Source organism: Anoplophora glabripennis, unplaced genomic scaffold (assembly GCF_000390285.2).
Source record: "Anoplophora glabripennis isolate ALB-LARVAE unplaced genomic scaffold, Agla_2.0 scaffold34, whole genome shotgun sequence".
NCBI classification, from domain to species: domain Eukaryota; kingdom Metazoa; phylum Arthropoda; class Insecta; order Coleoptera; family Cerambycidae; genus Anoplophora; species Anoplophora glabripennis.
Genome location: NW_019426074.1, coordinates 1,312,743 through 1,331,501, shown reverse-complemented (window position 1 = coordinate 1,331,501; position 18,759 = coordinate 1,312,743). Strand labels below are relative to the sequence as shown.

The window sequence follows — 18,759 nt, the reverse complement described above, 5'->3', positions numbered from 1 at the left end:
GCGTGAAAAAATCTGCGAAAAGAAACCAGAATTGTGACGAGACAACTCATGGTTTTTGCATCATGGCAATGCACCCACACACTCAGCTTTGCCAATTCCTCAATTTTGTGCCAAAAATCAGATTACTGTTCTCCTTTACCATCCTTACTCGCCAGACGTTTCTTGATTATTTCTTATTTTCGAAATTAAAATCAGTCCTGAAAGGACGTCGTTTTCAGACTACTGATGACATCAAAACAAATTCATCACAGACTTTAAAGGCCGTTTCAAATGAAGCTATCCAGGACTGCTTTGCGAAATGGGAACAGTGCTGGAAAAACTGTATAAATAGGAGAGGGGAGTACTTTCAAGGAGACAAGGACCAATAATGTATAAAATTAAAAACGCTTAAAAAAATAAAGTTCGGTTATTTTCTGAACAGACCTTGTATATTAATTCTCCAATGAATGTAGGTAGACGTGTACATTTACACTTATGAAAAGTTCTTTGCTTTTATGATGGCAAAGAAAAATATTGTTGTAAAGTTTAATTCGGGTATAGTTACTATAAGAATTAATAGATATTTTAGAAAAAATTTTGAAAAATAGGAAACTTTTCTTCTAAATCCATGTTCATTTCTCATTTTTCCATATGAATATCAGCACCAAATTTTTTAAGTTAATATAAAAATAATTTAAACGCCTATTAATAACATTTTCCAGGGATTTTCATCAAAAGAATTGTATGCAAGTACCTACTTTTAGAACTTCTCTTGTCTACTTTTTAATTTTTATACTTAAATTGGTAAAACATTTTATGGATATACCTAGGTGTATCGTATCTATTATCATTCAGTACATATTAATAACGTGTGATGTTAGTGTTTTCTATAGAAAAAGTTTAATTACAAACAGGTGCATGTAACCACAAATATTTACGAGCATTTTTACCATGTGGGTTTAATAAACATCGCTCTATATATAAAGTGAAAATAAAATTTATTACATGTGATATTAGTATTTGCGTATGTGATTCGATCTCGCAGCTAAAACAAATGCAAATAGAGATTTTCGATAACGGCCATTCTGAAAACATACCTATGTCTATGGGTATGGGTAGCAGAAGTGCACTTACATCCACTGTAACATGAGTGCATCAGTAATTACTATACTGTTGATACATTAGAGATACCTATTAATAAAAATAGTTTGATAAGGTTGGTTTGGTAATATATAACTCCTAAGGATTTCTGCACAGGTCAAACTGTGCAGATTTATCTTGGAATGGATAAAATACATGGTAACGATTTTTAACAGTACAGTTACAACGTTACTACTAGTACTTGTCTACACTGATCAAACCGTGCAGATTTATCGAACATGTTCAACACAAACGTTCAACAACCAGACGAGATTTTATTCACATGCTAGAGATAAATCTGCACAGTTTGATAAATCGTCACGATTTATAGTGACGTATGTAGTTGTCATTACTGTATACACAAAATGTTGATTTTAAGTTCAATTTTGGAATTAGACTGTGGGACATACCGGACCAATTCTTGATTTTAACCATCAAAAAAGAGCTTATCTTATCCACGGTCGTAGCAAAATTATTTTATATTTAGACACTGACCTTTCACCTACATTATAAATTATAAACAGTTATAACTAATATCGAATTAAAATTGCTATTTATAAAATTAATTAACCAGTATATTTCTGAATAAGATATCTGGCCATTTCCCTTAGCTCATATTCCAACTCCTCAGTCTATTCTATAGTTAAGTTCGAGGTTAAATTATTGTACTGGAATGAAATTTTAATCGTAACCTTACTATTTTTATGGATAATAGCACCACTGAGTCAAAAAAACTTCAGCTTTATTTCATATCATGAAGTTAGATAAAGCACTAAATGTAGTGATATACTTGCCAATAATAATTTAGTTACATAAATTGGAAAATAATTTGAAATGAGTAATTTTATTAACTTGACCATCATTATTACTTACTAGAGATAATTAATTCGCATTTGGAATATTTTACAAAGTAAAAATTCTAATCCAAACGTTTTTTTAACGAACGTAAACAAAGATGGTATAATTGTAAAGAGAATTTTAATATGTAATTGCTTGCTCTCTACAAATATACAGGGTACTGACTTAACATTGCGGAGAAATTTCAATGAGGGATTCCTTGTTAAAAAATAAAGAAGTCTTCTATATAAACTTATTTCCAAAAATGAAACATTTTAGTGCAAAAGACAGGAAAGTTTCAAAGTGAGTTTTTAAATGACATTTTTTTAACTGTAAATTTTCTGTAACTGCCTAAAAATATACAATGAAAAAACCATTAAGAGTTACAATTTTCAATCCCTTTCTCCAACTGTGGGAAATAAAATAAAAACTTAAATTTATCTTACTCCTTTAAAAGGATATAACTCCGATAGCAGACGTTTTTGGAAGTAAGTTTATATATGACTTCCCTCTCACTTTTTGGCAAGGAATCGCTCCTTAAAATTTTTCACAATATTAAAGAATCACCCCTATATTTAGTCGTCCCGCCTAAAGGAATAATGAGACGCCACTGGGATTGTTACAAACCTCTCCACCTCAAAAGCCTATCTCAATCAGCGTCTCCTGCGTATTTCTACCGTTATCCAGATTGTGTCATCCCGTATAGAATCACTTAAAATTGAAAGCAATTTTACAAAATAAGAATTATCAATCAACGTCATTGACGTTACCCATGTGATATTGCGACATTCTGATATATTTTCTGACACGTTTATTAATAATAACTACGACGATTCTTTGTTAACTATTAGTAGTCCAAGAGAATTAAGCTCAAAACCTTCGAGATATGGCTGTTGCTTGACGTAGATTAGATATTAGTAAGAATCGGTCGAAAATAATATATACAATGAAAATATAACGTTGCGCCAAGAAAAAAGTTGTGCTGTTTGCAGAAAAAATTAATAACTGCAAAAATACTCAAAAATGACGTGTTTTTCTAACATTTTCCAATATAACTTCTTAAATATACAGTTTACAGAAAAAACTATTACTGATGAAACTGTTATGAAATTTGCTACAAGATATAATTGTTTTGATACCTGCGCATATCATATTTTTGTTGCTAAATAGCCAAAACAACGTAAGAAAGTGATGAAAATCCAGGTAATTTGGAAGCGTCATACTGACAGGCAAGAAATCGTCCAATTCTACTATAAATGTAGATGTAAGTACTTTAAACGATTACAAAACGAAATTCCAAAACCCGATCAAAATCGGTCTGATAGTTTTGGTATGAGACAATTTGTTACTAAATTTCAGCACGAAATGTCGTAATTTTTTTACGTGAGTGCTGGGGTTAAAGTTAGGCATTTTAATTGGCGCCGATTTTTTTACACATATTTGGACCCCTTAACAATCATATAGAATCGTTATAATATCAATTTTCTTTTTTTGAATAATTTTTGGAGCGATTTTAAAAGTTAGAAAAATTTTGACTTTACAAATACTTTCGTGAAGCGGTTTTGCGGGTTGGGAAATATATCAAAGTACTAAAAAACAGTTCTCGAAAGGACGCTTAACTTGACAAAAAGAACGTTCAAATCGGTCCTATAAGTTCCGAGATATAGAGTGTCAAAGTCAACAAGCGCTTGCTGCAAAACTATGCATAATGTAACAACAATACAAATTGAATGATAGGTTTTTTCAAGAAGTTTCCGTATGTGTTTTTTTAAATATGATCGCACGTGTGCTTTTTTACGAAAATTCAATTAATATCGCCAAGCCGACCATTTGTGCCGTAAAACCGAAGAGAGGGGATGAATTATAGAAATTGAAATCGCGCGTTCAAAAAAAAGCGCGCGCTTCGGCGTTCAATATCTCGGTTTCTACAGCTCCGATTTTTATGATTTTTTTTTTAAATCGATATAGCAAAATGGGAGGAATTCAATTATCAAAATTTTATTAAAATATTATAAAGCCCTTTTCTGTCTATTACGACTACTTAAAATTTCTCACATTTCATTGTTATACTGTATATGCATGTAAATAATAATATCGATGGTAGGATATAGGTACATAATCCACTGTTAATAGGTATTAGTGTTAATAATTACGTGGTAATAATGTTTAAATAAAATCTTGAAATTTTTATTTAATATGTAATTTATTTATTGTATGCATAGAATATAGAAAAGATATAGATACAAATAATTATTTATTTGTTTATAAAACGTGTTTATTGTATTTTCATAATCCTCGCAAGAAATTGGATTATTTTATTTATGACAAAAACCGTCAAAAACAGAAAAATGAAAAGATAGGTATATGGAGATGTAATATGGATAGATATAGAATATATTTTTACAATAGATTTTGATTAAATATACAGGGTGTCTAATTTAGAAAAAGCTAGTATTGGCGGTTCGGTCAATCAAAATCGACAATAAATATGAAATTGAAATAGGTCGAAAACCATTAGACCATTAGAGATGGATATAGGGAAGCTTTATAAAATTCCCCTAAAATTACGCGTAGAATCCAAATATGCAAAAATATACAGGATGTTCCATTTATAATAGGCAAATAGGTGGCGACTACCGGTATAACCGGAAATTTTGAAAGCGAAAACAGCGACTATGCTATAAAAAAGTGGAATAATTTAATAATGCGATGATACATTTTATAAATATCAAATAATTATTTGTATCTGCATTTTCTTCTATATTATATGTATACAATAAATAAATTACATATTAAATAAAANATAAAATCTTGGACTTAATTAAATTATTAAAACCGCAGAAGAATCAGTTCTCAAGTTTATCGCAACGTCACTGTTACACCCCGTGTACTAATTAATTGATATTAAATGCATGGAAATATCAGTTTGGTTGAGACAACTGTGTCTCCGTAGGGATCCGCTATGCAAGAGGTGGAAGAGAAAGATCTGCTACGTCCTCCAGCAGGACATATTCTTCCCGGACTTATCGCTAAGGCAAACTTTAGAGTACACAGCAAGACTGAGATTACCTGAAACAATGAGTCATTCACAAAAGATGCAGTACGTGGACCACATAATCGAGGTCCTGGAGCTGGGGAACTGTCAGGACACCATAATAGGGGATTACATGAAGAGGGGGCTCAGCGGGGGGGAGAAGAAGAGGGCGAACATCGCATGTGAACTGCTAACTAATCCGTCACTCATGCTTCTTGATGTGAGTACAAATGTTGAATGTAAATCTGTGTTTTCAAATTTGTATATGTTCATGTTGCCTTTTATCGGTAGTAGTCCAAGAGAATTAAGCTCGAAACCTTCGAGACATGGCTGTTGCTGTTAAGCGTCTTTCCGAGAACTGTTTTTTAGTACTTTGATATATTTTCCAACCCGCAATACCGCTTCACGAAAGTATTTGTCTATAAAGACAAAATTTTTCTAACTTTTAAAATTGCTCCAAAAATTATTCAAAAAAAGAAAATTGATATTATAACGATTCTATATGATAGTTAAGAGGTCCAAATATGTGTAAAAAAATCGGCGCCAATTAAAATGCCTAACTTTAACCCCAGCACTCACGTAAAAAAATAACGACATTTCGCGCTGAAATTTAGTAACAAATTGTCTCATACCAAAACTATCAGACCGATTTTGATCGGGTTTTGGAATTTCGTTTTATAATCGTTTAAAGTATGTACTTACATCTACATTTATAGCAGAATTGGACAATTGCTTGCCTGTCAGTTTGACGCTTCCAAATTACCTCGATTTTCATCACCTTCTTACGTTGTTTTGGCTATTTAGCAACAAAAATATGATATGCGCAGGTATCAAAACAGTTCTATCTTATAGCAAATTTCATAACAACAGTAATAGTTTTTTCTGTAAACTGCATATTTAAGAAGTTATGTTGGAAAACACGTCATTTTTGAATATATTTGCAGTTTTTAATTTTTTCTGCAAATAGCACAACTTTTTTTCTTGGCACAACCTTATATTTTCATTGTATATATTATTTTCGACCGATTTTTACTAATATCCAAATTACGTCAAGCAACAGCCATGTCAATGTGTAATTCTCCTGGACTATAGGTAGAAACAATCTGTTACCTGTGGCCCAATTGCCGTTTAAATCCCCTAACATTGGTATACATCCAAGTAGCAAAAGTGCCCATTTCGCTCTCAGAAGCGTCACGTTTTCTGGCGCTTGAAATTTCATCAGGAAATTCAAACCTTTGCTGTGTGGAACTGTTTGCCCTAGCACGCATAATTTCAGGTGTAACTAGAGGTGTGAGAGGATTTTTTACTTCGAAAGCATCTTGAGATACTTCAGGCATTGTTATATGTGGAATCACTAATCACTAAACTAACTGTTTATTACTGCAAACTTTATCGAATGACCGTACACTGTAGCAACTTCGAGGGGGTCAAATTGATAAAAACAAGATAAATGTTACCATTTAGTTTATCACTAATTTGTCAATAACGCAAGAATATCTGTATTGCGTATGCTGGTCCAAAAATCAACATGCGCTAAACTAAAACAGTGAACTGATTCCATATAAGAGAATGTGAACCACGGGTTTGATCTAGTGTAATTTTACAGCACATGCTTTAATTCCGATTCTTCTGAAATATATTTTAATATAAATTTTTATTTGTTATTACTTTTCACTAATAGTAGCTTCGGAAGCAAAAGCAAAAAAATATCGATATAACATAAAATTCATAAATGTAAATCACACTTTATATATATATATATATATAGCATGGCTCAAATTTGAAATGTTTATTTAAAAACGAAACATTTTAAATAACGCATGACCACTTTTTTAAATATTTTGCAGGAATTATATCGACTGCAACGCAAATTCTGTACGCTAACTCATCTAATTTATTATAATTATCTCAATCACAGAACATATATACAGCTTTACCTAATAGAATACCTCAAAATAAGAAAAAATGTTTATTGTCCATTTCAGAAGGAAATACCCTTGTAAAATGTGTATTTTTTTATGTTTTTTCCAGTGACGGCTCGTGCCATTGAGAATAGGTGAAGCATATTAATTGACTTACTACCGAAAAACTGACGATCGCGAGAAGAATTTTTCATTTAGACTATAAAAAATAAAAATATTAGTTCGGCTTGTGGACTTCTGCGAACATTAACGCACACCGTACATGTATGTTCCAAAGAAGCTTCGTGGTTACGACGCCTCGCGTGACGTTCCGACGTTCCTAAAATTGTTAAATCCCTCTTTATTCCAAACGCCCGACTTTACACTCACAATTAAACACGGCATACAGAAAAGTTTTTTTTAAATAAACACTTCCACATAACCACTTATACTCCGAATACCATTCATTCCGAAACTTCCGAACGTTCACATTGTCTTTCGACTTCCCCTTTTTTTCCATATCGAGAGAATAAGGCGTAGGTTTCTCGCAATTTAAAAAATCCTTTTTGTATCTGAAAAATGGCATTTCCAACAAAATACATACTGGATCATACATACGAAACATTTCTGCAATCATTATACAAAACAAATATTAACAAAGAACTGTTATAATCGTGCACTGGGCGACGCGTATCGTATAAATTATTATAAATTGTTTAAAGGCAGGCGACGCCGCGATGAGCAATGACAATGCTGCTTCAATTTCCGCGTCACTCGTTCCTCCACGCCGTAGTTGACTCCCGTGTTGGACGCCTCGTTGCCATGACAACCGGCGTAAACAACGCCACGAAGTGAAGCGAAATACACACCGATTTCGATCTGCGTCACTTCACTGGCTTATGCTATGCGTTGTATAGTACGAGGATGATGTTCGCGCTCAACGAAGGCAATGTTTTTTTAGAAGGCGGTCACCGCGCAACTATTCTGTTAACACAATCAAACGGAAATTTTAAATAATGCGGTGCGTTATTTGCGTCACCTGGCGAGGCGCCACTGGTTTTTTCTTCAATATAGAACTCAAAGAACTCTATTGCGCTACATGGAATTTGATTTTAGTATCAATTACACAGCCCCACAGAAAAAATAAAGGTCGTAATTTGGATGACTAACCATGGTATTCCTATGTTTTTTCTAAATCCGAATCCGAGGTCAAAAAAATTCGTATACCCCTTAAATTTATGTGTAGAGCCAAAAACGTCCCTTAAATAGGGGTAAAATTATGGATATCAGTATCATTGCCGAAAGTAGTATGTATGGGCACTTTGCAACCCTCGTGCTCTCATTTATTATAGCCAAGGGTTTTTGGATTCTTAGCACTACTGGTTGACAGATTTGTATATCAAGTCATCAGTTTTTTTCTCATAATTGCTATTACCCCAAGTTTTATCAGTACGTCATACTTTTTAAAGCGATATTTAAATAATTGTTATTTTTTTAATTTCAACATTGTCTCGTGAAAACGAAGCGTATTTACTGACCGATTTAATTAGTTTTTTTTAGATACAGCTTCAAAAATTCTATTACTTCACCTAACATTTGAACTCTGTTTCAGTTATCGAGACTTACTTTTAATTTATTTTTTTCAAATTTGACAAGAATGAGTTATCGATTTATTATTTAAAATCTCACTACGCCACTGGAGTCTGCACCTTGTCGATGTAGTTTGTACCAAATTTCGTCAAAAATATCCATCGTTGTAAAATTTATATCAGATACTTTATCATTTCTGTTCTTCCTAAATGGGATAAGCAACCTATGGCATCATAAATATATTACCTAAATAAACATAAAATTTAAGATTTGTGATTTAATTTCTTGGTTTATACCATTGTTATTCGTAATTATAATTGGTTACTCCATTAAAAGTAAAAATTATTGACAATAATAATTCGATAATCCATTTGAAATGGGTCACACTGTATGAACTTTTTTCTTTTTTTGCAGTGTTCCAACACTAAAATTTTGCGTATGGAATTCGGGACACCCTGTATAATACATTCTCAACATACTGTGTAGATCATACTGATAAGAAATTTCAACATTAACATTGTTTTATCATATGAATGAATTAATGCACCCATATGAACATAATGAACTATAGTTTCCAGTATTTCTGCACAACCATTAAGACAATGATAACAATAATCCGTGAAGAGGATAAAAAACTATCAAAATCAATTTGCGATTCCGTTTCAATCTTTTAATCATAGTACACAAAGTACGATTGTTAACTTAGAACTAAGCATATAAATGACCTACTTAGATTACTCGTACGTTGAAATAAGTTGTTTAGTACCTATATTAAAACAAAAGATGTGCGATTGAACATTCCTATAAAAAATGAACGGTTATGGAAAATTTTTTATAGATATTTCAAGAAATACCTAGATGACATTTAAATAAAAAAAAGTTTGAGTGAAATTACGTCTGCAATACTTTTTTTAATATTTTTTAAAAGTATAATAATCTCGACTGCTAACCTTCTACACGGTTCCTTGATCAAAGATAACAAAATGTTGAAATGAAGTTAGGGTCGATTTGTTACGAAGATATAACAGCTTGCAGATGATCTATTGACAATGTTTTTTTTTTAATTTGCTATACGTATTGATGACATATTTATACGGGGTAACAAAAAAAATGGTTTCAGTGGAACCTAATTTTTCTCTCAATGTCTGGCCTAACCCAACCCATTTCATAGACAAATACAGCTATTCGTATATTTTTACAAATTAATATTATTTTATCTCTAGAAACACAAATAAATATCTTCAGATAATACATATGTCTGATCCCAAATTTTAAGAAATTCTATTAAAAAAAAATCTGACTATCAAGCCTAAACAACTGAACATGGAAAATCGACGTGAGAATAATGGAAATAATAAAATTATTCGATATATTTCTTCTACACTGGATATTGAAAAATCAGAAAATGGAAAAAACAGAATATATACTGTATTACCTACTGTTTCACAAATTTCACGTGCAATATACAGGGTGTATCTATGTCATAAATTAAGGGGGTAATTCCTTGGGTCATTTGGCACAAAAGCCTTAATAAACAGGGCCCTAAAGTTACTGGTTTCCAAGATAGGGGGCCTTAAACTTTTTGAAAAATATCACGTTTTTTCAGTTATCTCTGAAGTTATTTCATTATTCCAGGGGAGCTCTGTCATTAAAACCTTCAGAAAAACTACGCCACTGGATTTTCAGAAAAATTAATAGGCGCGTTTAATTTACTGTCATATTTTTTTTAAAAAAGGTCTTACATTTTCTTCACAAAATAAACCAGTTTTCGAGTTATAATTTTTTTGTTCAAATTTAATTTTAAGATAATTTCTAACAATTTGAATGGTTAAAAAAAATGAAACAAGTAGAAAATGAAGCAGATTTAAGACAACGAATCATTAATGGATGTCAGCAAGTCAGACAAATGCCAGCAATTTTTGAAAATGTATGATACTCGTTGAGGCGAAGGCTCGCCGCTTGTGTTGCTGCCAATTGTGGTAATTTTCATTTTGCTGGCATTTGTCTGACTTGCTGACATGCACTTATGATTCGTTGTCTTAAATCTGCTTAATTTTCTGCTGATCTTTCATTTTTTTTAAACCATGTAGGTAATACCTATTAGAAATTACTTTAAAATTAAATATGAACAAAAAAATTACAACTCGAAAATGATTTATTGTATAAAGAAAGTGCAAGAGACCTTTTTTATTAAATATGTACCGAATTATTACCTTTAATTAATTCAACTGCCTCTATCTTGGAATCTTGGAAATCAGTAACTTTAGGGCCATGTTTATTACTTGGGCCTAAAGTGACCCAAGGAATTACCCCCTTAATTTATGACATACACTTAGGAAACACCCTGTATACTAATGAATATAAACTATTTAATTTGGATTAACATCTTAAATAGTCATCATAGGGTTTGAAAACATCTGTATTTATGTGAAAGTGAACATCACAGCTTTCTTTGATAGGTTTATCTATAAATAGTTATATAACGGTATATTTAATTTTACACGAAAGTGTCCTTACACTTAAATGTTTTGAAATCGATAATTTTACAATTTTATCAAGGTGGTTATGAAAAAGTGGATTTCACACAAGTAATCCTGCCAGATTATCAAATAAATGTTATCTCTTAATTATTTATACATGTTATCTTTTAATTATTTTATTCTGATCATACCTTCATTATTAAAATCTACAGCAACATACGTAGTAGGTGTACCTACCTACTACTTAAAAAAACATGTAGAACCCACACAAAAATTCTATAAAAAAAATTTGTTAGCATGATTGCACCGCACCGTGTCGATAAAATGTTTTAACGGATAGATAATCAGGCCGAATATGTATCCCATAACGTTAAAACGTTATGTTAGAAATAACGTTTGTAAATAACGTTTGTTAATAACGTATATCTTATAGTAAGTATCCGTGAAACAGACGTTATGTTATTTAATTGTAATGAAATGAGACAGAAAACGGCCGCTATTTTATGTTGTACAGATACCTGTTATTTACGAGTTTGCGCTCTACGTTGTATTTGTTTTATGTTTCATAACCCAAAAGAACTCTTAGGCCGGTGTCCCATGCATCCGAATTCCCACGATACGAAGGTTCAAAAGTGTTCCTATTGGTTAATATACATTCAAATTTTTACCATTCTCTTTCATCCGAATTTTTTAAAATTCATACGACGTCGGAAAAAGTAGAAATAATTTTAACTTTTATCCGAAATCGTATGTTTTTTAACCTCACTTTTTAAGTTTTTAACATACTATGATTGTTGTTTGATATATTTACAGTCAAATAAATGTTATATTATAATGTCGAATGCAGAAAATATAATACTACGTATATTTTCTATAATATATACCTATGGTTGACATTTGAAAATGTTTCACCTTTATCTTGTAATAAATTCGTATGAATTAAAATATTTTCGGATATCGTACATCGGAATTCGGATGCATGGGACACCGGCCTTAGTCGCATGTGTTTTTGTCTATTGAGTCGGGTATAATTCTGCATTATTATTATTATTAAATATGTCGTCACAAAAGCGCCTTCCAAAAACAACCAAATTGCAATATAATATGAGTATTTACATACTTGATTACGTAAAAAACAAAATACCTACTACATACCGGCAAAACGAAGTCATCAGAATTAAAACTTATTAATGCTTTTTGACAAGTTTGCTACTGAAGTTAATTTATTGAGCACGGATTTTGGAGAAAAACCACATAAATAAAAAACTTAAAAGACGTATTTTTTTATCGGCGGAAAAACATGTATAGGGGGTGAAATACACCCTCAAAGTTCGCCCCTAAAACAGTTTTTTCTAAATATCTGGGGTTCTAATCAATATTTTGGAATGAAACAAAATGCAAAATTACTTCTTATAAAAAAAACAGATTCATTAGAGATTTCGTGTTTGGAGGTTGCTACCCTTGTTTTTTATTTCAGAAAAACTATTTTTCAAACATTTTTTATATATAAAAATTCATATTTGTTAAATAAAAATAAAAATATGATTTATGTAAATAAATTGACAAAATTAAGTTCTCTTTTTAGGGGGGCGAAAAATGTCTGTACAGATTTAAACGGATGCAAACTACCCCTCATGTTCACCCCCAAAAACAGTATTTCTGTCACATCTCGGGTTCTAATCAATACTTTGGAATGAAACGAAATGGGAATTACTTCTTATAAAAAAACAGATGTTTCAATAGTGATTCCGTGTTTGGAAGTTGCAACCCTCATTTTTTGTTTCAGGAAAACTATATTTTCAAACATTTTCTTTATATAAAAAATTCATATTGATTCAAAAAATTAAAAATATATTTTTATTTTGCAATGTTAATTCTAATCGTACAGACATTTTTCGCACGCTAGGGGGTTGTTCACCCCCTAAAAAGAGAACTTAATTTTGTCAATTTGTTTACATAAATCATATTTTTAATGTTTTTTAACAAATATGAATTTTTCATATATAAAGAATATTTGAAAAATATAGTTTTTCTGAAATAAAAAATAAGGGTAGCAACCCCCAAACACGGAATCTCATGTGAAACATTTGTTTTTTGATAAGAAGCAATTTCCATTTTATTTCATTCCAAAATATTGGTTAGATCCCCAGATATTTAGAAAAAACTGTTTTAGGGGGCGAACTTTGAGGATGTATTTCACCCCCAAAATATGTTTTTCCGCCAATAAAAAAAATATGTGTCAATTAATTTTTTATGTTATACAACATAAATATAAAAATATTGGAAATCGGAAAGTTCGGGTTGGGGTAGTTTCCCTGTTAGATCCTTCTTCGTTTGATGTTTTGATTTAACCTAACAATAATTTTAGGGTAAATACTTAAGTTATTTAAATTTTACAACTTACCTTCGATGTGCGTTTATAAAACCGGCAAGTAAATGTAAATTTAACAAGCCGTTCATTTTCATTAGACAAATAACACGTACGTTAAACTATAGCGACACCAAATTCCTTGCCTTTAAGAATCTCTTATAATTTAAGATAACGTGCTACAAATTATTTTATGTCGTACTTACCCGTTATTTACGAGTTTGCATTTGTTTCATGTTTCATAAACTAAAAGACCTCTTTCAGTTATATTTATAATAATTTTGCATCATTATTATTAAAAATGTCGACACAAAAGCGTCTTCAAAAAACAACAAAATTGCAATTCGATTATGTAATAAAAAACGAAAATGTAATAACAAAGCCGTCAAAATTGAATCTTGTTAATGCTTTGTGGCAACAGTTTGCTACTGAAATATTTATTGAACATAGGTCCTTCAAAGACTGCAGAACAGTGGAAAAAGGTAAGTTTGATCTCTTTTAATACTGGGATAGCAAAGGATAATTTATGTTAAAAAAATGTCTGAATGTTATGAAGTTATAACAGGCTGATTTAAAATTCAGTACAAAGAATTTAATGGCGTATTTTTGAGGTCAAAATAAGACTTTTTTCCTATGATGGGTTCACAAATGCTTAGTTTTCGATATACAGTGTTAGTCATTTTATTTTTTTCGGTTTTTTAGGAATAATTTTCAAATAGATTTGAATGTTCGCATAAATCTGGGGTAACGGGTTTTTTTAGGATATGTTATGTTAAATATGTAAAATTGCTTCAGCAGTTACTAACTAACTTTTGACATAGCCCTAAATTAAAATTATCACCAACACAAGTCTGGTAACTACCCTGTGCTAAAAATAATATTGTTGATTGTTGCAAAAACCTAGAACCAGTTCTCTTGAGAAAAAATAAAATTAAAGTAGTAATCTTACTTTTAACTCTGTCGGGATACTTGTATGTCGCCGAAGAGCTGACAAAAATTGTCTTAATTCCTCAATAACGTGCACGTTATATCTTAACAGTTAACGTTAACCTTAACATTTAACCCTGAAATAACGTAGCTGTTATTATGATAAAATGGGATACATACTCAGCCTGATTACTTTAAAGTGTTATTCCATACATTTATGTCTAACATATTTTTCTAAAATTAAACTCAAATGGGCACCCATTCTATTAATGACAATTTTTCATAACTTTTTAATACTGCGCAACTCTCGGCGCAACTAAATGTAACGATTGAGCTGAAATGATTATGGAGCGGGGATGAAATTACAATACCTATGTTGAATAGATAGATATAGATGATAGATGAAACAATCACCCTGTATATAACAGATAATAAAATTACGATTATGAAAATGAATTATTTTAATAAACTTGTAAGTTTAATAATAATCTGACAGAAATAAAATTGTAGGCAAATCAAAAATTTTGCTTCAAATAAATAGGTATATTTTACAACATCCTTATTAGAGATATAGATAAGTATTATTAGGATGGGTTTCTATGAAATAATTCGAATAGTTATTTTTTGAATGTTAATGAATTGAGAACAAATGGAAATTAAGTGTAGAAACTTTATCATAAATAGGTAGATAGGTACCTACCTACACGTGTATATTTCTTAAGGCAGTTATCGCGATTTGTAACGCAAATCTAAAACCACTTTAAGCTTAGCTCCCCTGATTTGATTAATTCAATCAAAATACTCTATAAAGAAAACTATTCGCTTACCTTTGTTTTGCATGTCTATACCATTTCTTTCCAACAGTATCTGCACGTTTCTGTATTTGGGCATAATCATCCATCTTGGTACTATTTAATATCGTTCCAAAATTATCACTGGAATTTAGAAATTAGGTTATGTGCTCCTACACTGTAACTTGAATTGAGATTATTTGTAATTTAACACGTTTTTAGTAACCATGTACCCGACTTTAAAATAGGGATATTTATTTTCGACCCACCAATCAGAAAATAAATCAGGAATGAGAAATGCTACAAAACTTCCAACAACTTCAATACCGCAGCCGCATATACAGATACACTGCATAACAAAACAATGTTTATGTGATTTGATTAAATGTATGTATAATTATTAATTTTACTGCGCATAACATTCGGAAGCTTGCAGGAGATGTCTACAATTTTTATTATTTTTTATTATTTGATACTAGATACATAAAATAAAAGTTTTTAATGTAAAAGGTTATTTTTATCCGTGCATGCGCAACTAGATACAGAGATAGGTACCTATCTGATATGAACCAAAATTAAAATGAATAGGAAATATTAGGTAAACATAAAACGTTATTGAAATAACATCTAGGATTAAATTAAGAGTAATCAAAATTTAGATGAACTGGATAATAATTGAATAGACTATTAGACACAGCTAAATAACAGCTTGAACACAAGTGGCGCACCCAGAGGAAATAGAAGGGGCCGAATTGAAAAAAAGGTGACATCATTTTTATGTAAAAAACCTTCATAAATGATTACAAGCCACGTATCAGTAATTTTGTTTGGAACAGTGATTTTATTTCCTTCACGTTGGCAATTAAATTTCGATAAAATTAGAACAATAAGATCAAGATTACATTAAAATTTTAATTTTTCAAGAGATTTTATTCAACCAATCAGCGTTCTCGAGCGTAAACGCAACGAATCATTAATATTGGAAACGCCAAGATTTAGGAATTTTTCATTATCAGCATCGGTCCCGCAATGTTTACTGCCTAAGTTCGGCGGTCACGTGGATTGTAAACATTTATGAATGCTCTGTATACAGGGTGATTCATTAACAATGGGAAAATCGAAAGCTGAAGATACTATACGTGAAATGGTGACCATTGGCGCAAACATGCCTTATCCGAAAGTTGATAGTTTCGGAATACAGGGTGTTGAAAGTTAAAAGTTTAAATCGTTTTCTTGCGATTATTCTGAAAATATGTAGGTTAGGAACTTGAAAGTTTGTGAAACTATATTTTTTTAGGCGACGAATAAGATGCGTGTTGTAATTTCAGCATTTCTCATAGAGGGCGCCACTTACGACCAATTTTACAGAAAATTCAGTTAATAACTTTTTATCATGTATGTCTAACATGAAATTTTATTCAAGACCTGAAAGATCAATCATTTTTCTATTACTTATGTATTCTTGTTTCATTTTGGTATCTCGATCCGTTTTCGAGAAAAATCGATTTAACGAACAGTATGTTTTGATAATACGAGGAATTAAAAGCGAAACAAACCAAATTTTTATTCGTTATTACAACAATTAACAATAAAACAAATAAAATACGTAATTATGATTTAAAGTAATTGTTCGAAGAATCCACCGTTGACACTGATACACTTTACACAACGTTTTCTGAGAGATCTTCGAGTTTGAAACAACATATTGGGATTGCGTCTGACTTCGTTGGCAGCGATCTGTATTATTTGCCACAACTCTTCACACGAGCCAATAGATTCTTTGTAAACTATATCTTTCATTCGAGACCAAATAGAAAAATCAAGATGTTTGAAGTCCGGAATTCTTGGTGGCCAAGCAAACATGTTTACATGGTCAATCCAGCGATTTGGAAAAACTGCATCTAAATATGCACGCACTGGCCGAGAAAAATGCGATGGAGCTCCGTCGTGCATAAACCACATATCTCTTCTTAAATATAGTGGAACTTCTTCAAGCCGTGGAAGCATTTTTGCTTGGCCACCCAGAAGTCTGGACTTCAATCCTCTTAATTTTTCTATTTATTCTCGAATGGAAGATATAGTTTACAAAGAATCTATTGGTTCGTGTGAAGAGTTGTGGCAAAGAATACAAATCGCTGCCAACGAAGTAAAACGCAATCCCAATACGTTGTTTCAAACTGAAGATCTCTCAGAAAATGTTGTGTAAAGTGTGTAAATGTCAACGGTGTATTCTTCGAACACTGACTTTAAATCATTATTACGAATTTCATTTGTTTTATGGTTAATTGTTGTAATAACACGAAGAAACACTTAGTTTGTTTCGCTTTTAATTTCTCGTATTATCAAAACATAGTGTTGGTTAAATCCCCACAAAGCGCCTACACCGGCCGCATTTGCGGTCGGGGTAGACGACGGATGGGGCCCACCTATGAAGGCTGTCCAGGCCTACACGAGATGAGGCAGGATAAAGAGGGATAATCCCCCTCGATCCCAAATCATTGAAGCCAATTTCTAGCCATGGAATAATGGCGCGCGGTTAAATCGATTTTTCTCGAAAACGGATCGATATACCGAAATGAAACAAGAATACATAATTAATGGAAAAATAATTGCTCTTTCAGATTTTGAATCAAATTTCATGTTAGACAAACAGGGTAAAAAGTTATTAACTAAATTTTCGGTAAAATTGGTCGTAAGTGGCGCCCTCTATGAGTAACGCTGAAATTGGAACACGCATCTTATTCTTCGTTTAAAAAATATAGTTTCACAAATTTTCAAGTTCCTAACCTACATATTTTCAGAATAATCGCAAAAAAAAAACGATTTAAAATTTTAACTTTCAACAACCTGTATTTCCGAAACTATCAACTTTCGGATAAGGCATGTTTGCGCCAATGATCACCATTTCACGTGTAGTATCTTCAGCTTTCGATTTTCCCATTATTAATGAATCACCCTGTATGTATATTACGTATATCGTATTTATATACATATTTTTTTCTTTTTTCTACAGGTACATATACAGGTCACGGCATAACTACCTGACAGACTATGATATTTTAAATACCTCTAAGGTTTCTCCTGTTAAATTGTTTTTTGTTTTAGTTTTCAGCGTCAATTCGAAAGTGTAGTGGTTATGGTCCCTCGTTTTCCCCTTGGGTGCGCCACTGTTAAGGCAGTAGAACAAAGACTTTGACCTTGGGGGGCTTTCGCTTTGGCAAAAATAGTCCCTATTAGCAACACATATCAGTTCAGAGTAACTCTAAGTTGATATTAGCTACTAATAGCTACTATTTTTGCCGAATCGAAAGGGCCTCTTAATACAAAGTCAACTGTATCGTGTATCATGCGTCTTAAGCCCTTGCTCATATTACAGTTTTAGAACCGAAGACCGAAGATTAGTACTTGTAGATGGTTGGTAGATGGCGTGCGGATAATTGCCATTATTCTATGGCTAGAAATTGGCCTCAATGATTTGGGATCGAGGGGGATTATCCCTCTTTATCCTGCCTCATCTCGTGTAGGCCTGGACAGCCTTCGTAGGTGGGCCCCATCCGTCGTCTACCCCGACCGCAAATGCGGCCGGTGTAGGCGCTTTGTGGGACCTCCTTTTGTCCTGGCTGGGCCCCGCCGGCTAGGGCCCTTTCTTCTGGCGCTCTTCTTGCTTCGCCGGCTCGTCTGTGTAAACCCCGGGGGTAGTGTCATGTTTATG

General features: G+C 32.1%; 1 protein-coding gene across 2 annotated transcripts in view; it reads right to left on the bottom strand.

Annotated features, from left to right (window-relative positions):
• The window catches only part of LOC108913759 (cytosolic purine 5'-nucleotidase), a 54,334-nt gene extending 38,919 nt beyond the window's left edge, over window positions 1-15,415 (bottom strand). Inside the window, exon 1 of one of the 2 annotated variants that reach the window (XM_018719389.2) lies at window positions 15,084-15,415. In XM_018719389.2, coding sequence (XP_018574905.1) covers window positions 15,084-15,157 — 74 coding nt within the window. In that variant the 5' untranslated portion in view covers window positions 15,158-15,415. Of the gene's footprint in view, window positions 1-6,100; window positions 6,368-15,083 lie in introns of those variants that run through there. The other variant, XM_018719384.2, reaches the window with a different exon arrangement.
• Window positions 15,416-18,759: the final 3,344 nt, after the last annotated feature.